The sequence below is a fragment of the Sphaeramia orbicularis genome, chromosome 17, assembly GCF_902148855.1.
Source record: "Sphaeramia orbicularis chromosome 17, fSphaOr1.1, whole genome shotgun sequence".
Lineage (NCBI taxonomy): Eukaryota > Metazoa > Chordata > Actinopteri > Kurtiformes > Apogonidae > Sphaeramia > Sphaeramia orbicularis.
In genome coordinates, this window is record NC_043973.1 from 33,061,697 (window position 1) to 33,077,961 (window position 16,265).

The following is a 16,265-nucleotide window of genomic DNA, read 5'->3' on the forward strand; positions in this document are numbered from 1 at the left end:
TTCAGTCACAGAGTAGGGGGGAGAAAGTTCTCTGACACCCTTAAAGTTACACTCAATCTCAAATATTATCATGAAATATTTATGTGAAAATATTTTTTATGTTTCAAAAGGTGTGGCTGCAACAGATAGACACAAACAAATGCAAATTTTTGTTAGTTGTTTGATTTATTGATGACAAGAAAAAATGATGAAACTAAATTCTTGAAAGTTACCACTTGTCACCCCTGTGTTTCAAATGACATTATCACTGGTGGATACTTTTCTATCTTTGCAAGTTTCAGCTTGTTTCACGACCACAAAGCAGCCTCCATTTTCTTCTTTTTCAGTCAGTTGGAACCAGGAACATGTCCGTCTTTTGCAACCACAGCTGGACCACATGTAGAGTTCCTTTTCACACTGATGTCATTTACAGTCGCACGTCTTTGATCATGTTTAATCAGCCGGTCCTGACAGATTCCTCCTTCCTTTATAATCATCCCTCTGTCTCTGTCTCTGTCTGCGCAGAACCTGAACTTCACAGGTTTCAGAAAGATCCTGAAGAAACATGATAAGATTTTGGAGACGTCGAGGGGGGCCGACTGGAGAGTGGTCCATGTTGAAGTGGCTCCATTTTACACATGCAAGAAAATCACACAGCTCATCTCTGAGACTGAGGTAACACATCAGTGGTTTCAGTAGTATGACTATATTTATGTACAATTCTTGTTCATTACAACAGAACATTATTTTCTAATGTAATTTCTTCATGTTCAAGTTCATGGCCTTGAAAATTCCTGAAGTTCTGCTCCAATTCATTTTTCCATTTTATGACAATTTTGTTTGTATTTTTTTGAAGTCTGTTCCTCAAAGCTAAATTTCATCATTTTTCTGTTCACTCTAAGTCACACCAGTTTCTTTTATTCACTGGAATGGATTTTTTTTTTTATTAAACATCTAAAAAACCCTAAGGATTATTTGCCAAATTTATTGATTCAAATACTAATAGAGTTATGTAACATCTTTAACCTTTTTCTTTTAACTTGCAGTGATTAGCAGTTTTCATTCTTAGGGAAAATCTTAAGTGTAAATGTGTGTTTTTCAGCTCCAGAGCTACATTTTGATTTAATTCTGTTGGGTTTCTGTAGAATTGACTTAGAGTCTGGTTTTGACCAACTCGATATATAAAATGTCAAGAGATAACTTTCTTGTGATCTGGCGCTATATAAATAAAATTTGATTGATTGAGTGATTTAATTGGTTTTCCCCTGTAAGTCGCTTTGGAAAAAAGCGTCTGCCAAATGCGTAAACATAAACATAAACATAAACATTTAACAAGATTAGCAATATATGCTTTATGCAAATGGATTATAGATATGATAGAACTGTAACAATACTACAGAGATATTTTCTGACATCTGTTTTTAAGAAGAGAGGAGTTATGACATTCTTAGATTTTTTTTTTTATAAAGAGGTACCATCATTTATGTTTATTAATTGCTGCTAATTTGTACATGAATAGATGTACACGTTACAAATTATCCTCCTTTTTCCTCATACATATTCTATATTTCTTGAACATTCAGAATGAATTTCAACTTACTCCAGTTAACATTTAGTGAACCTTAGAGTACATAAAATAACATTTCAAATTTTCATAGCTCAAAACTGGAGTAGAGCTTGAGGATTTTACCAGGTCCCATCCATTTCATTAAAGGTTTCATAGGATTTTCTTTTCCATGAACATCAATCTCATGAAGTAGGAAAAGTTCTGAATTTTGTGTCAGTTCATACATCAGGTCTCTACTGCTGAAGAGATGTGAATACATTCCAGTTTATCAAAATTAAGTGTCAAGTGGAAAGTGACAGTTGTAAGTAGAGGAGCAGGTGCAGACATGGTATCATTGTTTTTCAGGCGCTGGTCACAACAGAGTTGGAAGGTGGTGACAGACAGAAAGCCATGAAGCGGCTGAGGGTTCCTCCTCTAGGAGCTGCACAGGTAAAAAAATAAGCAGATAAATAAAAACACTTTAAACATAATGTTGGTCTTTCACCCCACAACAAAATATGTGGTATGTACTACATCCTGCTTTCATCAGACAAGGGATTCTTTTCGTCCCAATGTAGATTTGTTAGAAATAATGCATTAGTCAGAGCACAAAATGCAGTCTTCCCCTTTAGCTCTCTGCATTAAATCAAATGAACATTATTGGCGTGATGCTGACATTACATTATAGCCAAAGCAAATTACATACTGTATCTCAGCTAACTCCGTCTGCGCGGCTACAGATGCAAAATTAATTTGATGCTTTGCCCAGTGGAATAGTAAACTCCTGGTGTTACTGCTCAGAGAAGATTCTACTTTCCACATCACTGTTTATGTATGCAAGAGGTTGGGATTGTTTGTAGATTTTAAGACAATAGAAACTCCTTCACCTCCTCAGGGGAGTTAATCATTCACATCTGAACACACATACACACATGATGATCCTTACATGTTCATGTTCAGTGTAATCAGTACTGGCCCAAAACCTGAATGGAGAATATTATAAATAAAAGAACTTGCCTCAGAATCATTACATGTTTGCATGTCAATGCAATCCACTGGTAACCGTCTATATTGTCATTAGGGGTGTTAGAAAATGCCGGTTCTGCAATATATCGCAATATTTCATTTCATAATAGTCTATTGATATTTAAAAGTACTGTATGGATATTTTTAGGTGTTTATTCAAATGCAGATATGGCGGAGGTTCATTTTTGTTTTTGTTTTTTCTTTATTGTTCTTATTTTATTTATTATTATTTAACACTGTTTTATTAAATAATGTTACTTAAAGCATCCTAAAAGCACTTTTTACTGTCTGAGAGGCAGATGTTAGTTCCTTTTTTGGGATTACACAAAAATAATTTTCTGTTAGTTCTGAACTAATAGAATAGGAACATTTGAGCAGGATGTTAAACTGTAATGTCTGTAAAACATAATTCAAGTTTTAACACAGGAACATTTTGTGAAAAAGCATTAGATCCTGTTTTGATCAAATAGAAATGTGTTTAGTATTTGTGCATATTTGTGGTGTAATTCAGTTCTTCCAGGAAAAACTCTTAAAAATATATAAAAATCTTAGAAATATATATGAATAAATGAATGTAAAATGAATAAATGATAACAAAAATAATTTGAAAAAAATCTTAAACATCTTTAAAAAAAATCTTTAAAAAAAACCAATAAAAAATATCCTTTTTAACAATATTGTGATATATCGTGATATATTGTACCATGATTCTAGTATTATGATTTGTATTGTATCGCCAGATTCTTGCCAATACACAGCCCTAATCATCATCCTTACAAAAAAGAAATGGTAGTAGCTAATTCAGCAAAATAAAATGTACAACAAACAAGAACTGAAAGACAGGACTCATTAGAGTCAGCAGCAAAACTTCCCCAACTGCATACTGAATAAAATGTCAGATTAAGATCTACTGATGCCGATTAAAGGCTTTGAATAAATGAAATATGTGCCTTTCCAATAGAGATAGCATCTATTTAAATAAAACAAAAGGATAAAATAGCACTGCCATGTTATGTTTGTTTATTTGTAGGATATAATTCTACGTTAAAAACAGACATTTACACAGAATAAATGCACATTTTACCATATTACTCATTTTGTTTGTGCATTTGTCTGCAGCCTGCTCCTGCCTGGACCACCTTTAGAGTCGGTCTTTACTGTGGAGTCTTCCTCGTCTTAGTGGTCACAGTGGTCATCACAGGTAAAACACACACATCCAAACATTGTCACAACAGAACTTCAGGATGAACACTTGAAAATGTGGCTTTGTTCTGACTGGAGGCAAAAAACTTCAAGAACAGAATGTCTGTGCTGCTGGTTGGGAGTGATCCAATCACCAACCTACATGTATGTCAGATGGAACAATGATTATTTTTTTGTACCTGGTGACTCAGTTTTTACTTCCTGGAAATTGAGCTTTCAGGCCAGAAATACTCGCACAGTATTTTTAATAACATTTGTCACAGCAGAATAAAATGGAAAGAGGTTATCACTGGTCAAAGGACTAGAACATGGACTGTGACCTTTTAGAACTTTTGTCTTTTTACAGATTGTCGAGATTTGTGCACAGATAAAAAAAGAAAAAAAAACCTAAAGATACTGTCGACTCAAGTTCAGCAGCTGAATCCTTTGCATGTGTCTCCTCTGACTCTCTCCTCAGGAGCTGTGGTGATTCGTAGTGATGATGTTTGGCCGATGGTCAGGATCTACAGGGGAGGGTTCCTGCTGATAGAATTCCTCTTCCTGTTAGGTATCCACACACAAATACAGGAACTGTCCAGATCCACTTGTCTGTTGATCGAGTTTAGGAAGACGAGTTCCTTAACAAAACATGTTCACCTAAGATTCAGTTGGAAGGCATCCAGTACTTCCCAATTAAAGTCACTGCAATTCATATTTCATATTGACAGACAGCAAGGAAACATTCGTAAGCAAACACTGTGCATCCCTTCCTCTCCATTTAAATGATTTACAAGATGCACTCTATTACCATTAACTGGTTCTTAATACAGTCATATTTTTCACTGATTCCAAGAATATTGTCATCTCTACTTAAAGTGGTGCAAATATTGTGTGTATTTGTTTCAACTACAGGTTCAAATTAGTTATGAGTTAACCCCATGGTACATTTCTAGTGATGCTGTCCCATATAAATGCAATCAAAATATTGTTAAAATCTTGAACTGAACACTCTGACATGCACAGTCCTAGCCATGCTTGACCAGTTCAGTTGTCCCCACTCTCCGCAAAGGTTTTCCTGTGTTTGTGTGTACTTCCTTACCATTGTCTCTCTTCCAGGCATCAACACGTATGGCTGGAGGCAGGCAGGAGTCAACCACGTCCTTATATTTGAACTCAACCCCAGAAACAACCTGTCCCATCAACATCTGTTTGAGGTCTGAGCAAACACACAGAAAATCCTTCACTATGATTAGAGCAAGGATGTCAAACTCATTTTAGTTCAAGGGCCATGTACAGCCCAGTTTTACCTCAGACCTGTAAAATAATAACATAGTAACTAATAAACAATGACAACCCCACATTTTCCTCTTGTTTTAGCGCAAAAAAAGTTGAATTACATTATGAAAATGTTTACATTTACAAACTAACCCTTCACAAAAAATATGAAAAACCTGAAAATCCACAAACAACCTGAAATTAGAAAAACAAGTGCAACCTATTCACGGTTCCCACACATCCTGGAAAACCTGGAAAATGACTGACCAATTTTCCAGTCATGGAAAACATGGAAAATGAGAAAAAAGGTCAAATGTCCTGGAAACGGTTAAGTTTTTCTGGAAAGTTATTTATCCTCCCCCTGCCTTATGACCTTGTGTGCCTAAACTGAGATGAAACAAAAGAAATTGTTTTTCAGTGATTTATTAAAAATTTACAAATATTTTTAGAGGAAGTGCAGGAGAGAAAGTAAGAGAAAAGAGAAAGTTGAGTTGGGAATTGTCCAAATGAACATTGTAGCTCATTGTAACAGTTTATCATGTTAATAAGGTACTACGCTGTAATCTGTGGATGTGTTTGCATTATTCTATAATACAGTTGTCATAATTATTTTTCATTGATAAATTATAGCCATAGACTGCACATCAAATGTCTGAATAATAAACATAGAAACAATTTGGGTAAATGCAAGTTACAACTGTAGAAAAGAACACTTCCAAAGAATGATGGGGACAGGGGAATGGATTAGTGTATGATGTGAGAACTTGTCTCTGTAGCAGCTGAAAATGTCCTGGAAAATAATTTTAGGGAAAGAATGGGAACCCTTTTATTGCAGCTTATCATTTATACATGTGCATTACAACTTACAGATCACAATGGATCTACAAAGACACACAACATTTACCAACAGGCATCTGGAACTGATAAATATACCCTTTAATGACACCCTGTCAGTGTCTTGTGTGTAATTTTTGCACTTTGCAAATTCTTTCTGTGGGCCAGATGGAACCCTTTGGAGGGATTCTTTTGTATATATTTGACACCCCTGGATTCGAGTGACTTTTGGAAATGTCTCATATTTGTTTGCATGAAGCTATGAGTCACTTTATGGATATGAAGTGATTAAAATTAAATTTATATTTATTTTGAAGTTATGTAACAGCATACAAAAGCAACATGCAGAATTACATCCTAGAGTCCATGTTCTCTGAATGTCGTGCACCACAGGCCCCTGCTCATAGATGCACTGTGTGTTCAGATTGCAGGTCTGTTGGGCGTCCTGTGGTGCGTCAGCCTGCTCTCCTGTCTGTTCAGCGACAGCATTCTGGTACCAATGCAAGTGAACCCTCTGGCTCTCTACGGCTTCTTCCTCCTCTTCCTCATCAACCCCTTCAAAACCTGCTACTACAAGTCCCGCTTCTGGCTCCTCAAACTCCTGGTAACGTCACTCAGAGTACTGTGGTAACGGTTACATCTGATACTTTGACAGAACTTGGAGAAAGACTCAGCTTTTCTTTTTCTTCTCACAGTTCCGTGTCGTGACGGCTCCTTTTCATCGAGTGGGCTTTGCAGATTTCTGGCTGGCTGACCAGTTGAACTCTCTGGTGGTGGTTCTGATGGATCTGGAGTACATGATCTGTTTTTACAGTTTTGAACTGGACTGGAAAAAGCATGATGGACTCATCAGCAGTGAAGGTGAGAGCTGATGTGATTGAATCTGGAAGCGAGGCTCAGAAGGAAGACGGACACTTATCATATCAATCACAATGTGCATTCATTGCATTCTGTGCAGGTGGAGATATGTGTAATTCCTACTCCTATGGCGTCCGTGCCGTCATCCAGTGTCTTCCTGCTTGGTTCCGGTTCGTCCAGTGTCTGAGGCGTTACCGTGACACCAAACGGGCCTTCCCTCATCTTGTTAACGCCGGAAAATACTCCACTTCTTTCTTTGTCATCACTTTTGCAGCCCTCTACAGCACACACAAAGGTAAAATCTTCACCTTTTTTTGAGAGCCTGTTCACATTGCGTGTGTTTAAGTGTTAATGACTGCTAAGAACTTGTAAATACACACTCTGGTTTGTCTGCTCTCTACCTGAAGCCCTGAAGGATGAAACAGCCCAGATCTTCTTCTACCTGTACATCAGCTGTTTGGTGGTGAGCTCCTGTTACACACTGGTCTGGGATCTGAAGATGGACTGGGGCCTGTTTGACCGCAACGCAGGAGAAAACACCTTTTTGAGAGAGGAGATCGTTTACCCACATAAGGTATTTCCACAGACAGGACACGACACCATTTAAAACTCTTTTAAACACATTCTGGCCTAGAAAGACAGCAACAGTACGTAACTGTGATCCGGACATATGTGCATATAATAATTACCAAGAAATTAAAATAGATTACAGAATGGTATGATATCAAAACAAAATATTCATCACAAATCAGCAGTTTGATCAAGAATTGAAAAATATTTATAGCCACATGTACTTGCCTTCAAATCATTTAAACACATTTCATCCCTGCATATATTAAATAGGGCTCATTTTCAGGTCATTTTGACAAACGCTGACAAAACCTTTTTTTCAGTTCAAAACAAGTACTCAGAGTGATGAAAAAGCCGTCAGACCTAAGACACTTAATTCCTGTACTTTTCATGGATGCAGATTTATAGATAAGATGAAATCAGGCCTATAATAAACTCACAAATTAGGACATAACAGTGTTTGGGTTTGTGTGTGGACAGAACAGACCATCCAACCTGACTGAATACAGTAAGATGAGCCTCGGGTCCATGGTAGACAGCAATGAGAAGATACATGCACATATAATATTACCTTTTTTTGAGGGAAGAGAGTGTCGTATATGTGATATGTGTTATTGATTGACTTTTGTCATGGTGATGTGTTTATTTTTCCATTTTCAGGCCTATTACTACAGCGCCATAGTGGAGGATGTGCTACTGCGCTTTTCATGGACTTTAACAGTTACGCTGAGCACCCTGTCTAGCTATCACGGCATCTCTGACATATTGGCGACTATACTGGCCCCAATGGAGGTCTTCAGGTAAACACTGTCATTCTTTAATTAATACATCATATTCAGACCTTTGTTTTCTCTTTATGTCTTCTTCATCCTTTACATTTCCTTTCGTCTACCATATTATTATATATCACGTAAAAGAAAAGTGAATCATTGTTTACTGTGCATATTTTCTCCCAGACGTTTTGTGTGGAACTTCTTCCGATTGGAAAACGAGCATCTGAATAACTGTGGTGAGTTCAGAGCCGTCAGAGACATCAGTGTGGCTCCACTCAATGCTGATGACCAGACCCTGCTGGAGCAGATGATGGACCAGGAGGATGGAGTCAGGAACCGGCAGGGCAAGAAGAGCTGGAAGAGGAGCTACAGCATGAGTCTACGTAGACCACGACTCGCCTCACAGTGAGTCCTAACAAACAGTTGAAAATGAAGTGAAACTTGGAAAGGTGCAGTGACGCGGTGCAATACAACCAGTGTGTGACACAGGGTATGTCTGAAAACTATTAGCAAAACTAGGAAATAGAGATCAAGGTTATGTCACGTTAGCTCATGTTTGCCCTTTTTAAAAACAGTCTGACTTTGGTTTTAACAGAGCCGACATAAAATATCTTTGAATGTTTAGAATGTTTTATTTTGGACATATAAAAACACAATACAATCACCAACAAAAGCAAATGCCCAAAGCAAGTTAACAACATGACACAACACAAACAAAAAAGAAAACTGTACAGTCATGCAAAATAAATGCATAATACAATTTTAGTATTATTTGTACATCTGAAAAGGAGTGGGAAGAAGTAAACATTCAGTCCCACCCCTTTCCCCTTAATCATTTATTACAATATTTCAACTTCCTGACATTACTCTAAGCTGCAAGTACAGACTTAATCATAGCCTCACTAAAGCAATGATCATCAGGAAGAGAAGGGGAAAAAAAGAAAACAAAACAATAATAATTGAATGAATAAAATGAAAAGACAAAATAAGTAAAAATAAAAACATAGAAATAGCCATCCTAATGCAGTTTTTCAAGAAAAGTCTTCTTTCTTTTCAAGCATGGAGCTAAAAGTAGCTCTGGAAAATAAATGGAGAGTGTAAATCCACTCGTCACTTGTGTTTAAATCTATAAACTCTTTCTCATACTCCTCCATCTCTGTGTTTTATCCCCCAGGTCCAAGACCCGTGACACCAAGGTTTTGATAGAGGACACTGACGACGACTCCTGACATCAGGCCACGCCCCTCGCCTGGGTCCAGAATTTATTCAAAGGAGGAAACTCTGCCTCCTAACTTAGGAATTACCCGGCGGGTTGGGCGTTGAACTGTTTGAGTTTGAAACTCACATGCCTACTTTAAACTTCTCCAAGATATGAGCCTCTTCTAGGGTTCAGAACTATTTCAGGGGAGGAACTTCTGCTTCTACCTCCTGAACAAAAAACAAAACCCCAGTAAGACGGCCATCACACTGCTACGTCTACCTTCAATAATAACCAGGAGTGAGCTCATACTTTTAAATCCTATGTTACTTAAAGCAATGGGATACAAGCTCTTAGACCTCATCCACTCTTGAGCCATTGCTTGGGCTTGCAGTCTACAGTACTCAGAACCTCAGCCTAGCATGAACAACGCAACAACATGGAACACAAGCCGATCTGCCTGACAGGAAGTGTCCCTGCTCCTCTCAGTGCCACAGAACTCCATGCCAGGGGAGGAAAACCTTGAAGGACAGAACATTTCCTCCCTGCCTGTAGCTATTAGTAACAACCTGCACTCCACACAACCAGGTAAAGCTCATGGAGAGGCCTTTTAATCAATTATCTAGTGTTCGCACCTTGACAGTCAACACGCATTTGGACCTTGGCATCAACCTGAAGCCTCATGTGTTTTCAGTAACAGTGTAGAAATTCCCCTTTGCACAGGTGTGGACATTCGTGCTGGCCAACACAAAAGCATCTGATAATGCTAATAATCAGGCTTGACTTGCTCTTCATCTTGCCCGTCAAATCATCACAGAGCTGCCTACCTGCACCTTACACGCTTTAGAAACACAAACACACACAGAAACACGCACTTTGTAGGAAGAGTGGCATGGAATGCCTATTGTGTGTCTTCACACACAGTGATTTCATATGTTTTATTATTGACGGACGTGCAACAGAGTGGATGTCACTCAAATGATTTTTCTTGGGAAGAAAAAAACAAACTGACCAGAGCTTATTTGTAACTGTGGTTGTAAATATATGACGGACCAAAGTAGAAGGTGGTGTAACAATAAATATTCAGAAAAAAAGCAAATATTCCATGAAAATAAAAAGTGTGACTTAAGACTGTAAAAAAAAGAAGAAAAAAAACAGCAGCAGGAAGAACTGCTGAGAAGGAATTTTGATTTTATTTCCTAACAAAGATGAAGATCACCCTACTCGCCCTCCCAGTCACCCTCGTGATGAAAAAATCCAGCACCAGGACATGGTTTTACTGAATGTATGCCAACTTATTTATGTATGTGTGAATGGGAGAGACTCTTAGTAGCACCTGTCAACCCCGAACTGATTCTTGGGAAATGTTAAAAATAATTGATTTTAATGACAAGTTGGTTTTTTTTGTTTGTTTGTTGGTTTTTTTTAATGTGCCCTATGTTGATGGATCTGAGTAAACTGGTACTGACATGATAACTCATGTTTGTCTCAGAAATACCTTTATATATAACTCAATTGTAAATCCAATTACTTATTGCAACAAACATTATCGGTGCCTTGATTTTATTGCAACAAAATGGGATTTTTTAAAATTGAAGTATCCATTTAGTTTTTTACATTTCTCAGTTGATGCAGGACAGGTTTGTATCCCAGCTCCAATTGTTTTTTTAAGTTTCACCAGTAAAGGCACTTTGATCAGGGTTGGGAGAAGATTCTGGTTTTATTTCACTTTTCATCACCTTTTGTGGACATTTCCTACTTTATACCAAGCCTTGGTGTCATTTGTCCTAAACCTAATCAAAGGCTGCCAGTGTCTAAACCTGACCATAAAAACCTCATTAATACAACTGTCCAAATTGAGTGAATGGAAGATAAAATACATTACCTGTGAAGAATTCCTAATAAACTTGGAAATTACCTTAATTGACAACCTTTAGTTATTTTGTTGAAATAAAAGGCACTGCAGGTAGCAATATGTTTGGACTAATGGATTTGCAGTTTCACTTTACTTATATATAAATGTGATTTCTGAGGATGGTTATTAAAACTAGTTTATGGTAAACTGACACTGGTGAAGGAGGAGGTTATCTGTCTGTCACATCTTCTCTCAAAGACGCCACTATTATACTCGACCATTTTGACTGATGGACTCATGTTATCGGGATTTGATTGGCTTTTTTTTTTTTTTTAGAAAAGGATGTGCAGATTCAATAAACACATTGGGTTTAACAGTTTCATTAGCGCGACTAGTTATACACAAACAGCATCACATCGTCTGCATATCAGCGCACTACTGTGATCGCAGCTCTGCAGGTTTGGAAAGGCAGATCGTGTTTTCAGATTCTTATAGCTACAAAATGAAGGCATTCTCTCGTTTTTGGGTGAAGACAGGTAGTTGTGAATACACTGGAGAACATTTTTTCTTAATTTTTCTAGCTGAAGATGATCATGTAGTTGCCTCCTTTTGACATTACCAAAGGTAAACACAGCAGGTCTATTCAGCATCAACTCATGTTTGACATCTGTGAGTGGGATTCTTGGCTTTATTAAGTTTTAATAGTACTTGTGCACTTAATTACCAACTGAAAATCTTCCTAATGTTCATTGTCATAGTGCCAGCATCCCACCTCCTAGAACCATTTTTTATGTGTTGTACTTATACTCAATTTGTAACGTTTTCATTTTAAATTAATGTTTTCTTTTCAATGTCACCAGGAAGTGTAGCACAGAATATTTAATTGAAACAAATGTGCATTAAGAAATATTTCATCCTCTGAAAATAATTAGTTTGACAACTTTTTGTGTCCAGTTTTAATCTGAATCTGAAGATTCTCCAATTCTTTAATATTTTTGTTACTCAGTTTACATATTATTAAATAATGCTTTTCTTTTCCTGGCTGACATATAAACTTACTTGTATTTCCTTTTGTCTTTCAGTAGGTAAATGTATTTAATGCACATTTTGAAGTCTTGCATTTGAAACATGTTTATGCACATGGAAAAAAAGAAAAATAATCCAGAACTCCGTAATGTTAATTAAACTGCTCACAAATTATTCCCATAAAGGTTGAAACCGTAGCTGGCAGCAGCAACAAATCCAGTTTATATAATCCAGGGGTGGGCAATTAAGTTTCCTATGGAGCCACATGAGAAACTTTGACAGTTGTTAAGGGCTGGATCAATACCCTTGCAGCTCTCCTTAATCTCTCTCTCTCTCTCTCTCTCTCTCTATCTATCTATCTATCTATATATATATATATATATATATACTATAATACAAAAACAGGTAATGCAACAATACAATAATAAAATGAAAATGTGGAGCACTGAATACAACTATTTAATGAATATTCACAAAAAGACTTTAGAAAATGTGCAAAACCAGCTCCACATTAACTTGACATGAAAAACTATAAATGCATCCAGCTTTGTTTGTTTGCATATCACTTCCTTTTCTTTTTCTTTACCTCTGACTTCAGTAAAGAAATACTTTCAAGTCCGTGTCTTGTTAAAACTCTGCATTGGGAATCAGTCGTTCTTTTTTTGCCGTTAGCTGACATCTTCATGGGCTGAAACTGACCAACAAACCAGTCAGTGCATAAGCCTTATGTGAGTACAGAAAGTATGTGTGAAAAAAATGGTAAATTAGCAGATCCTTCAAAATAAAAGCAGTGGTGTTGTATTGGTTACATCTATTATGATGATATATATTTGCATTGACTTTTAATTTGCCAGTGCCCTCATGTGGGCCAGTTAGGGTCAGCTGTCGGTCTGCATGTGGCCCCCGGGCCTTACAATGCCCAGGTCTGATATAATCTAAAAACAGAAACTGAAACAGTTTTGTTTTGAGAACTGCATCAGAGCACTCCGCTTCTTAACCTGTTATTGTTTTTTTATTACAGCTCAGTGAAATGTATCCGATAGCGCCACCTTCTGTTATCACTCAGCCTTGTTTTTTCACCTTAAACTTGTTTGAGGAAATTCACAATTTGTTATTTTTCATGACTTCTCAAAACTTCACTCCAAATTCACTCCTTTTATGGAAACACAGCTACTGTGGGCCAACTTTGAAGTACATGTAGTTACTTAAATATTTGTTACATTATGTATTTTACATGTCATGATGGTAGATTTTTGCTCAGTAGAGATGGAGGCTATGGAAACTGCTGTTTAGATTTAAGTACCCTAAATATTTCCATCCAAATACGAACTCTTCATGTTAACCACATGTTAAAGTTTTGGTTTCTTTTTGTTTTACTTATTCGCTCTGTCATTCCTGTTTCCTCTTCTTCTTGTTTCCCATAGCTGCCCTTTTTAACTTTAATTCATACTCCACGAGTTCGTTCAGCTTTAGGTGCCAATGCTGAGAAGATGTGTTTAAGCGACAATCAGTCCAGCAGTGACTCCAGCTTTAGGTTTTCATCAGCGCTCAGGGTTTTCCCTGTTTCACACATTAATGCAGGTAAAAACAGTGAGAGCAGCAGGTTTGCCTTGGTGACCTTTACTCCCATATAGTCACAGACATATATATATATATTTTAGTAAGAAAACCTTTTAGAACAAGCTTTGAGATGAGGGTTGGTGTGTCTGAAGAAGAGTCGACACATTCATTTCATCCAAAGAGAACCGTTGTATTTCCTGTTTCTAACTGCGGTGCATTAGTCCAGGAGTATTTATTTCTTAATTCCTCAGGTTTTCATGTTGTCCACCTTTTGACAGCGTTAGGGTGTTTTGAAGCCATTTCTGTGTTTTTTAACCGCGTTGTAGTGAAAGGAGAGGTGACGTGTTATGTGACAGATTTAATCTCAGGACATTGTTAGCGCATTTGCACCTTAACCTGCTCATTCGCAAGCAGCCAAAAAAGCTCCTAAACCTCTTGATTTGTTTTTTTTGTTTTTTTTCTCCCTTGTGCTTACTCTGTGAATGTGAAGCCTCACTGCATTTTCCATTGACATACACTCAGTCAGCTTTAGCTCAGCGCACAAAGCTACAAAGGTTCATCCAAATCGAGAAAACAGACCAAATAAAACGTTGCAGCAGTAATCTTAATCCATGTTGAGGAGAGGCTTACTTTCAGAATGCCAAACAGTCTTTTCCCTCATTGTCCAGATCTTTCTATACACCTGTACTCATATTTTGTTCACATTTCAGCTGCAGGCAGGCTGATGACACTCTTCTTTTAATCCTGCGGACCATGTCGCGTTAGTGTTAGACGTCCTAGTCTGTGTCTCTTGGTTTCTTTTTCATTACATTCCAGCTGATGTTGACTCCCCCCCTCTGTTGTGAAGGTGGTGACAGACAGATAAAACCCTCCTTCTTGTTCCAGCTCAAATGAATCAGGGCTGGGTATCAAACCTCAATCATGTGACAGATGCAATGCAGATTTTTCTGCAGCATTGAATGTCTGGTCAGATTTGTCATTTCTTTACTTGTGTTTTCACTTGCTTTGACGTAAAGGAAAAAATATGTTTGTGTTTTACAGAAGTAGAGGTCTTCATGGATATTTTGGAACCTGGGGCCCAACATCTAGAAATGATGGTTTTTGGTTTTATTGAGATATTTACGGGGAACTGAGCAGCATTACACTACTGATCAGTTAAATGATTAAAAGCAGCAATAAAATGTGTGTAATGGGGTCCGAAGTACAGCGGCCCAGAGGTGCAACAGGCCAAAAATTATTCACTATAAGAAAAAAAAGAGAACAGCCCAAAAAAATTATCCACTAGCCCAAAAAAATATCCACTGCAAGAAAAAAAGAGAAATGCCCAAAAAATTATCCACTATTAGAAAAAAAAGAGAATAGTAATAGTAGATAATTTTTTGGGCTAGTAGATATTTTTTTGGACTGTTCTTTTTTTTTTTTTAATAGATATTTTTTTGGGCAAGTGGGTAATTTTTTTGGCTGTTCTCTTTTTTTTCTTACAGTGGATAATTTTTTGGGCTAGTAGATAATTTTTTGGGCTGTTCTTTTTTTTTTTTTCTTATAGTGGATAATTTTTTGGGCTGTTCCCTTTTTTTCTTATAGTGGATAATTTTTTGGGCTGTTCTCTTTTTTTTTTCTTATAGTGGATAATTTTTTGGCCTGTTCTCTTTTTTTCTTATAGTGGATAATTTTTTGGGCTAATGGATAATTTTTTGGCCTGTTGCACCTCTGGGCCACCGTACAGAAGTGATCTAAACTAAATTAAACTAAACTAAACTATTTTACTCACTTCAAGGGCAAATTTAGAACAAATAATAAAAATTCCTGGTTCCATAGTCTGAACCAGACATGCTGCTGTTCCAACATTTTCAGTATTCATTAACTAAATTCTAAAAAAAAAAACAAAAAAAAAAAAACTAATTTGAGAGCAGAAATTTTGTTATTTTTCATTGCAAGACCAGCATCAAAACCACATTCATCAGTTAGAATGAATTGAATTTGAAAAAAATAATAATAATAAAATAAAATATATATATATATATATATATATATATATATATATATATATATATATATATATATATATATATATATATGTATGTATGTATGTATGTATGTATGTATGTATATATATATATATATATATATATATATATATATATATATATATATATATATATATATATATATACATGTTTTAAAAATTATTCAATACATTACTTCTATTAGGCTTCTGTTAAACCAAACCTTGGTTCCTGTCTCTAACTTTCAGTGTCTAAACCTGAGCATTAGAGACACTTCATTATATTCCATCCAAACACCTGAAGCACCACAGCCATTAAGTGAAACATAATGTAGGTGGAGAAAATGATTAAAATCAGGAGGACGTTGATCACCCTGAAGGACTTTTTGTTGCTCTAAATCCCTGTGCATTGTTCAGCTTATTGCATAAAATCCCTAAATCATTAATTTTACAACAAATAGTGATTTAAAATTGTTCTCCTGGTTCTAATCAGATTTTAGACTATATACTAGATCCTCCTGAGACCCAGCATTGCATTTTTGTCCTCCATAGTGGACAAGAGTTTCACTGCTTTACTT

General features: G+C 36.6%; 1 protein-coding gene and 1 long non-coding RNA gene across 2 annotated transcripts in view; both read left to right on the forward strand.

Moving 5' to 3' along the window:
• The window catches only part of LOC115436737 (xenotropic and polytropic retrovirus receptor 1 homolog), a 51,706-nt gene extending 40,893 nt beyond the window's left edge, over positions 1-10,813 (forward strand). The window contains exons 5-16 of the mRNA XM_030159658.1: positions 505-654; positions 1,892-1,975; positions 3,671-3,752; positions 4,212-4,301; positions 4,850-4,947; positions 6,267-6,446; positions 6,538-6,703; positions 6,801-6,995; positions 7,108-7,274; positions 7,931-8,070; positions 8,227-8,448; positions 9,218-10,813. Coding sequence (XP_030015518.1) covers positions 505-654; positions 1,892-1,975; positions 3,671-3,752; positions 4,212-4,301; positions 4,850-4,947; positions 6,267-6,446; positions 6,538-6,703; positions 6,801-6,995; positions 7,108-7,274; positions 7,931-8,070; positions 8,227-8,448; positions 9,218-9,272 — 1,629 coding nt within the window. The 3' untranslated portion in view covers positions 9,273-10,813. The remainder of the gene's footprint in view (positions 1-504; positions 655-1,891; positions 1,976-3,670; positions 3,753-4,211; positions 4,302-4,849; positions 4,948-6,266; positions 6,447-6,537; positions 6,704-6,800; positions 6,996-7,107; positions 7,275-7,930; positions 8,071-8,226; positions 8,449-9,217) is intronic.
• A 5,061-nt stretch (positions 10,814-15,874) lies between these two features.
• Positions 15,875-16,265, forward strand: LOC115436740 (uncharacterized). The gene is made up of 2 exons (XR_003937868.1): positions 15,875-15,915; positions 15,959-16,265. It is a non-coding gene; the product is annotated as an uncharacterized LOC115436740 (long non-coding RNA).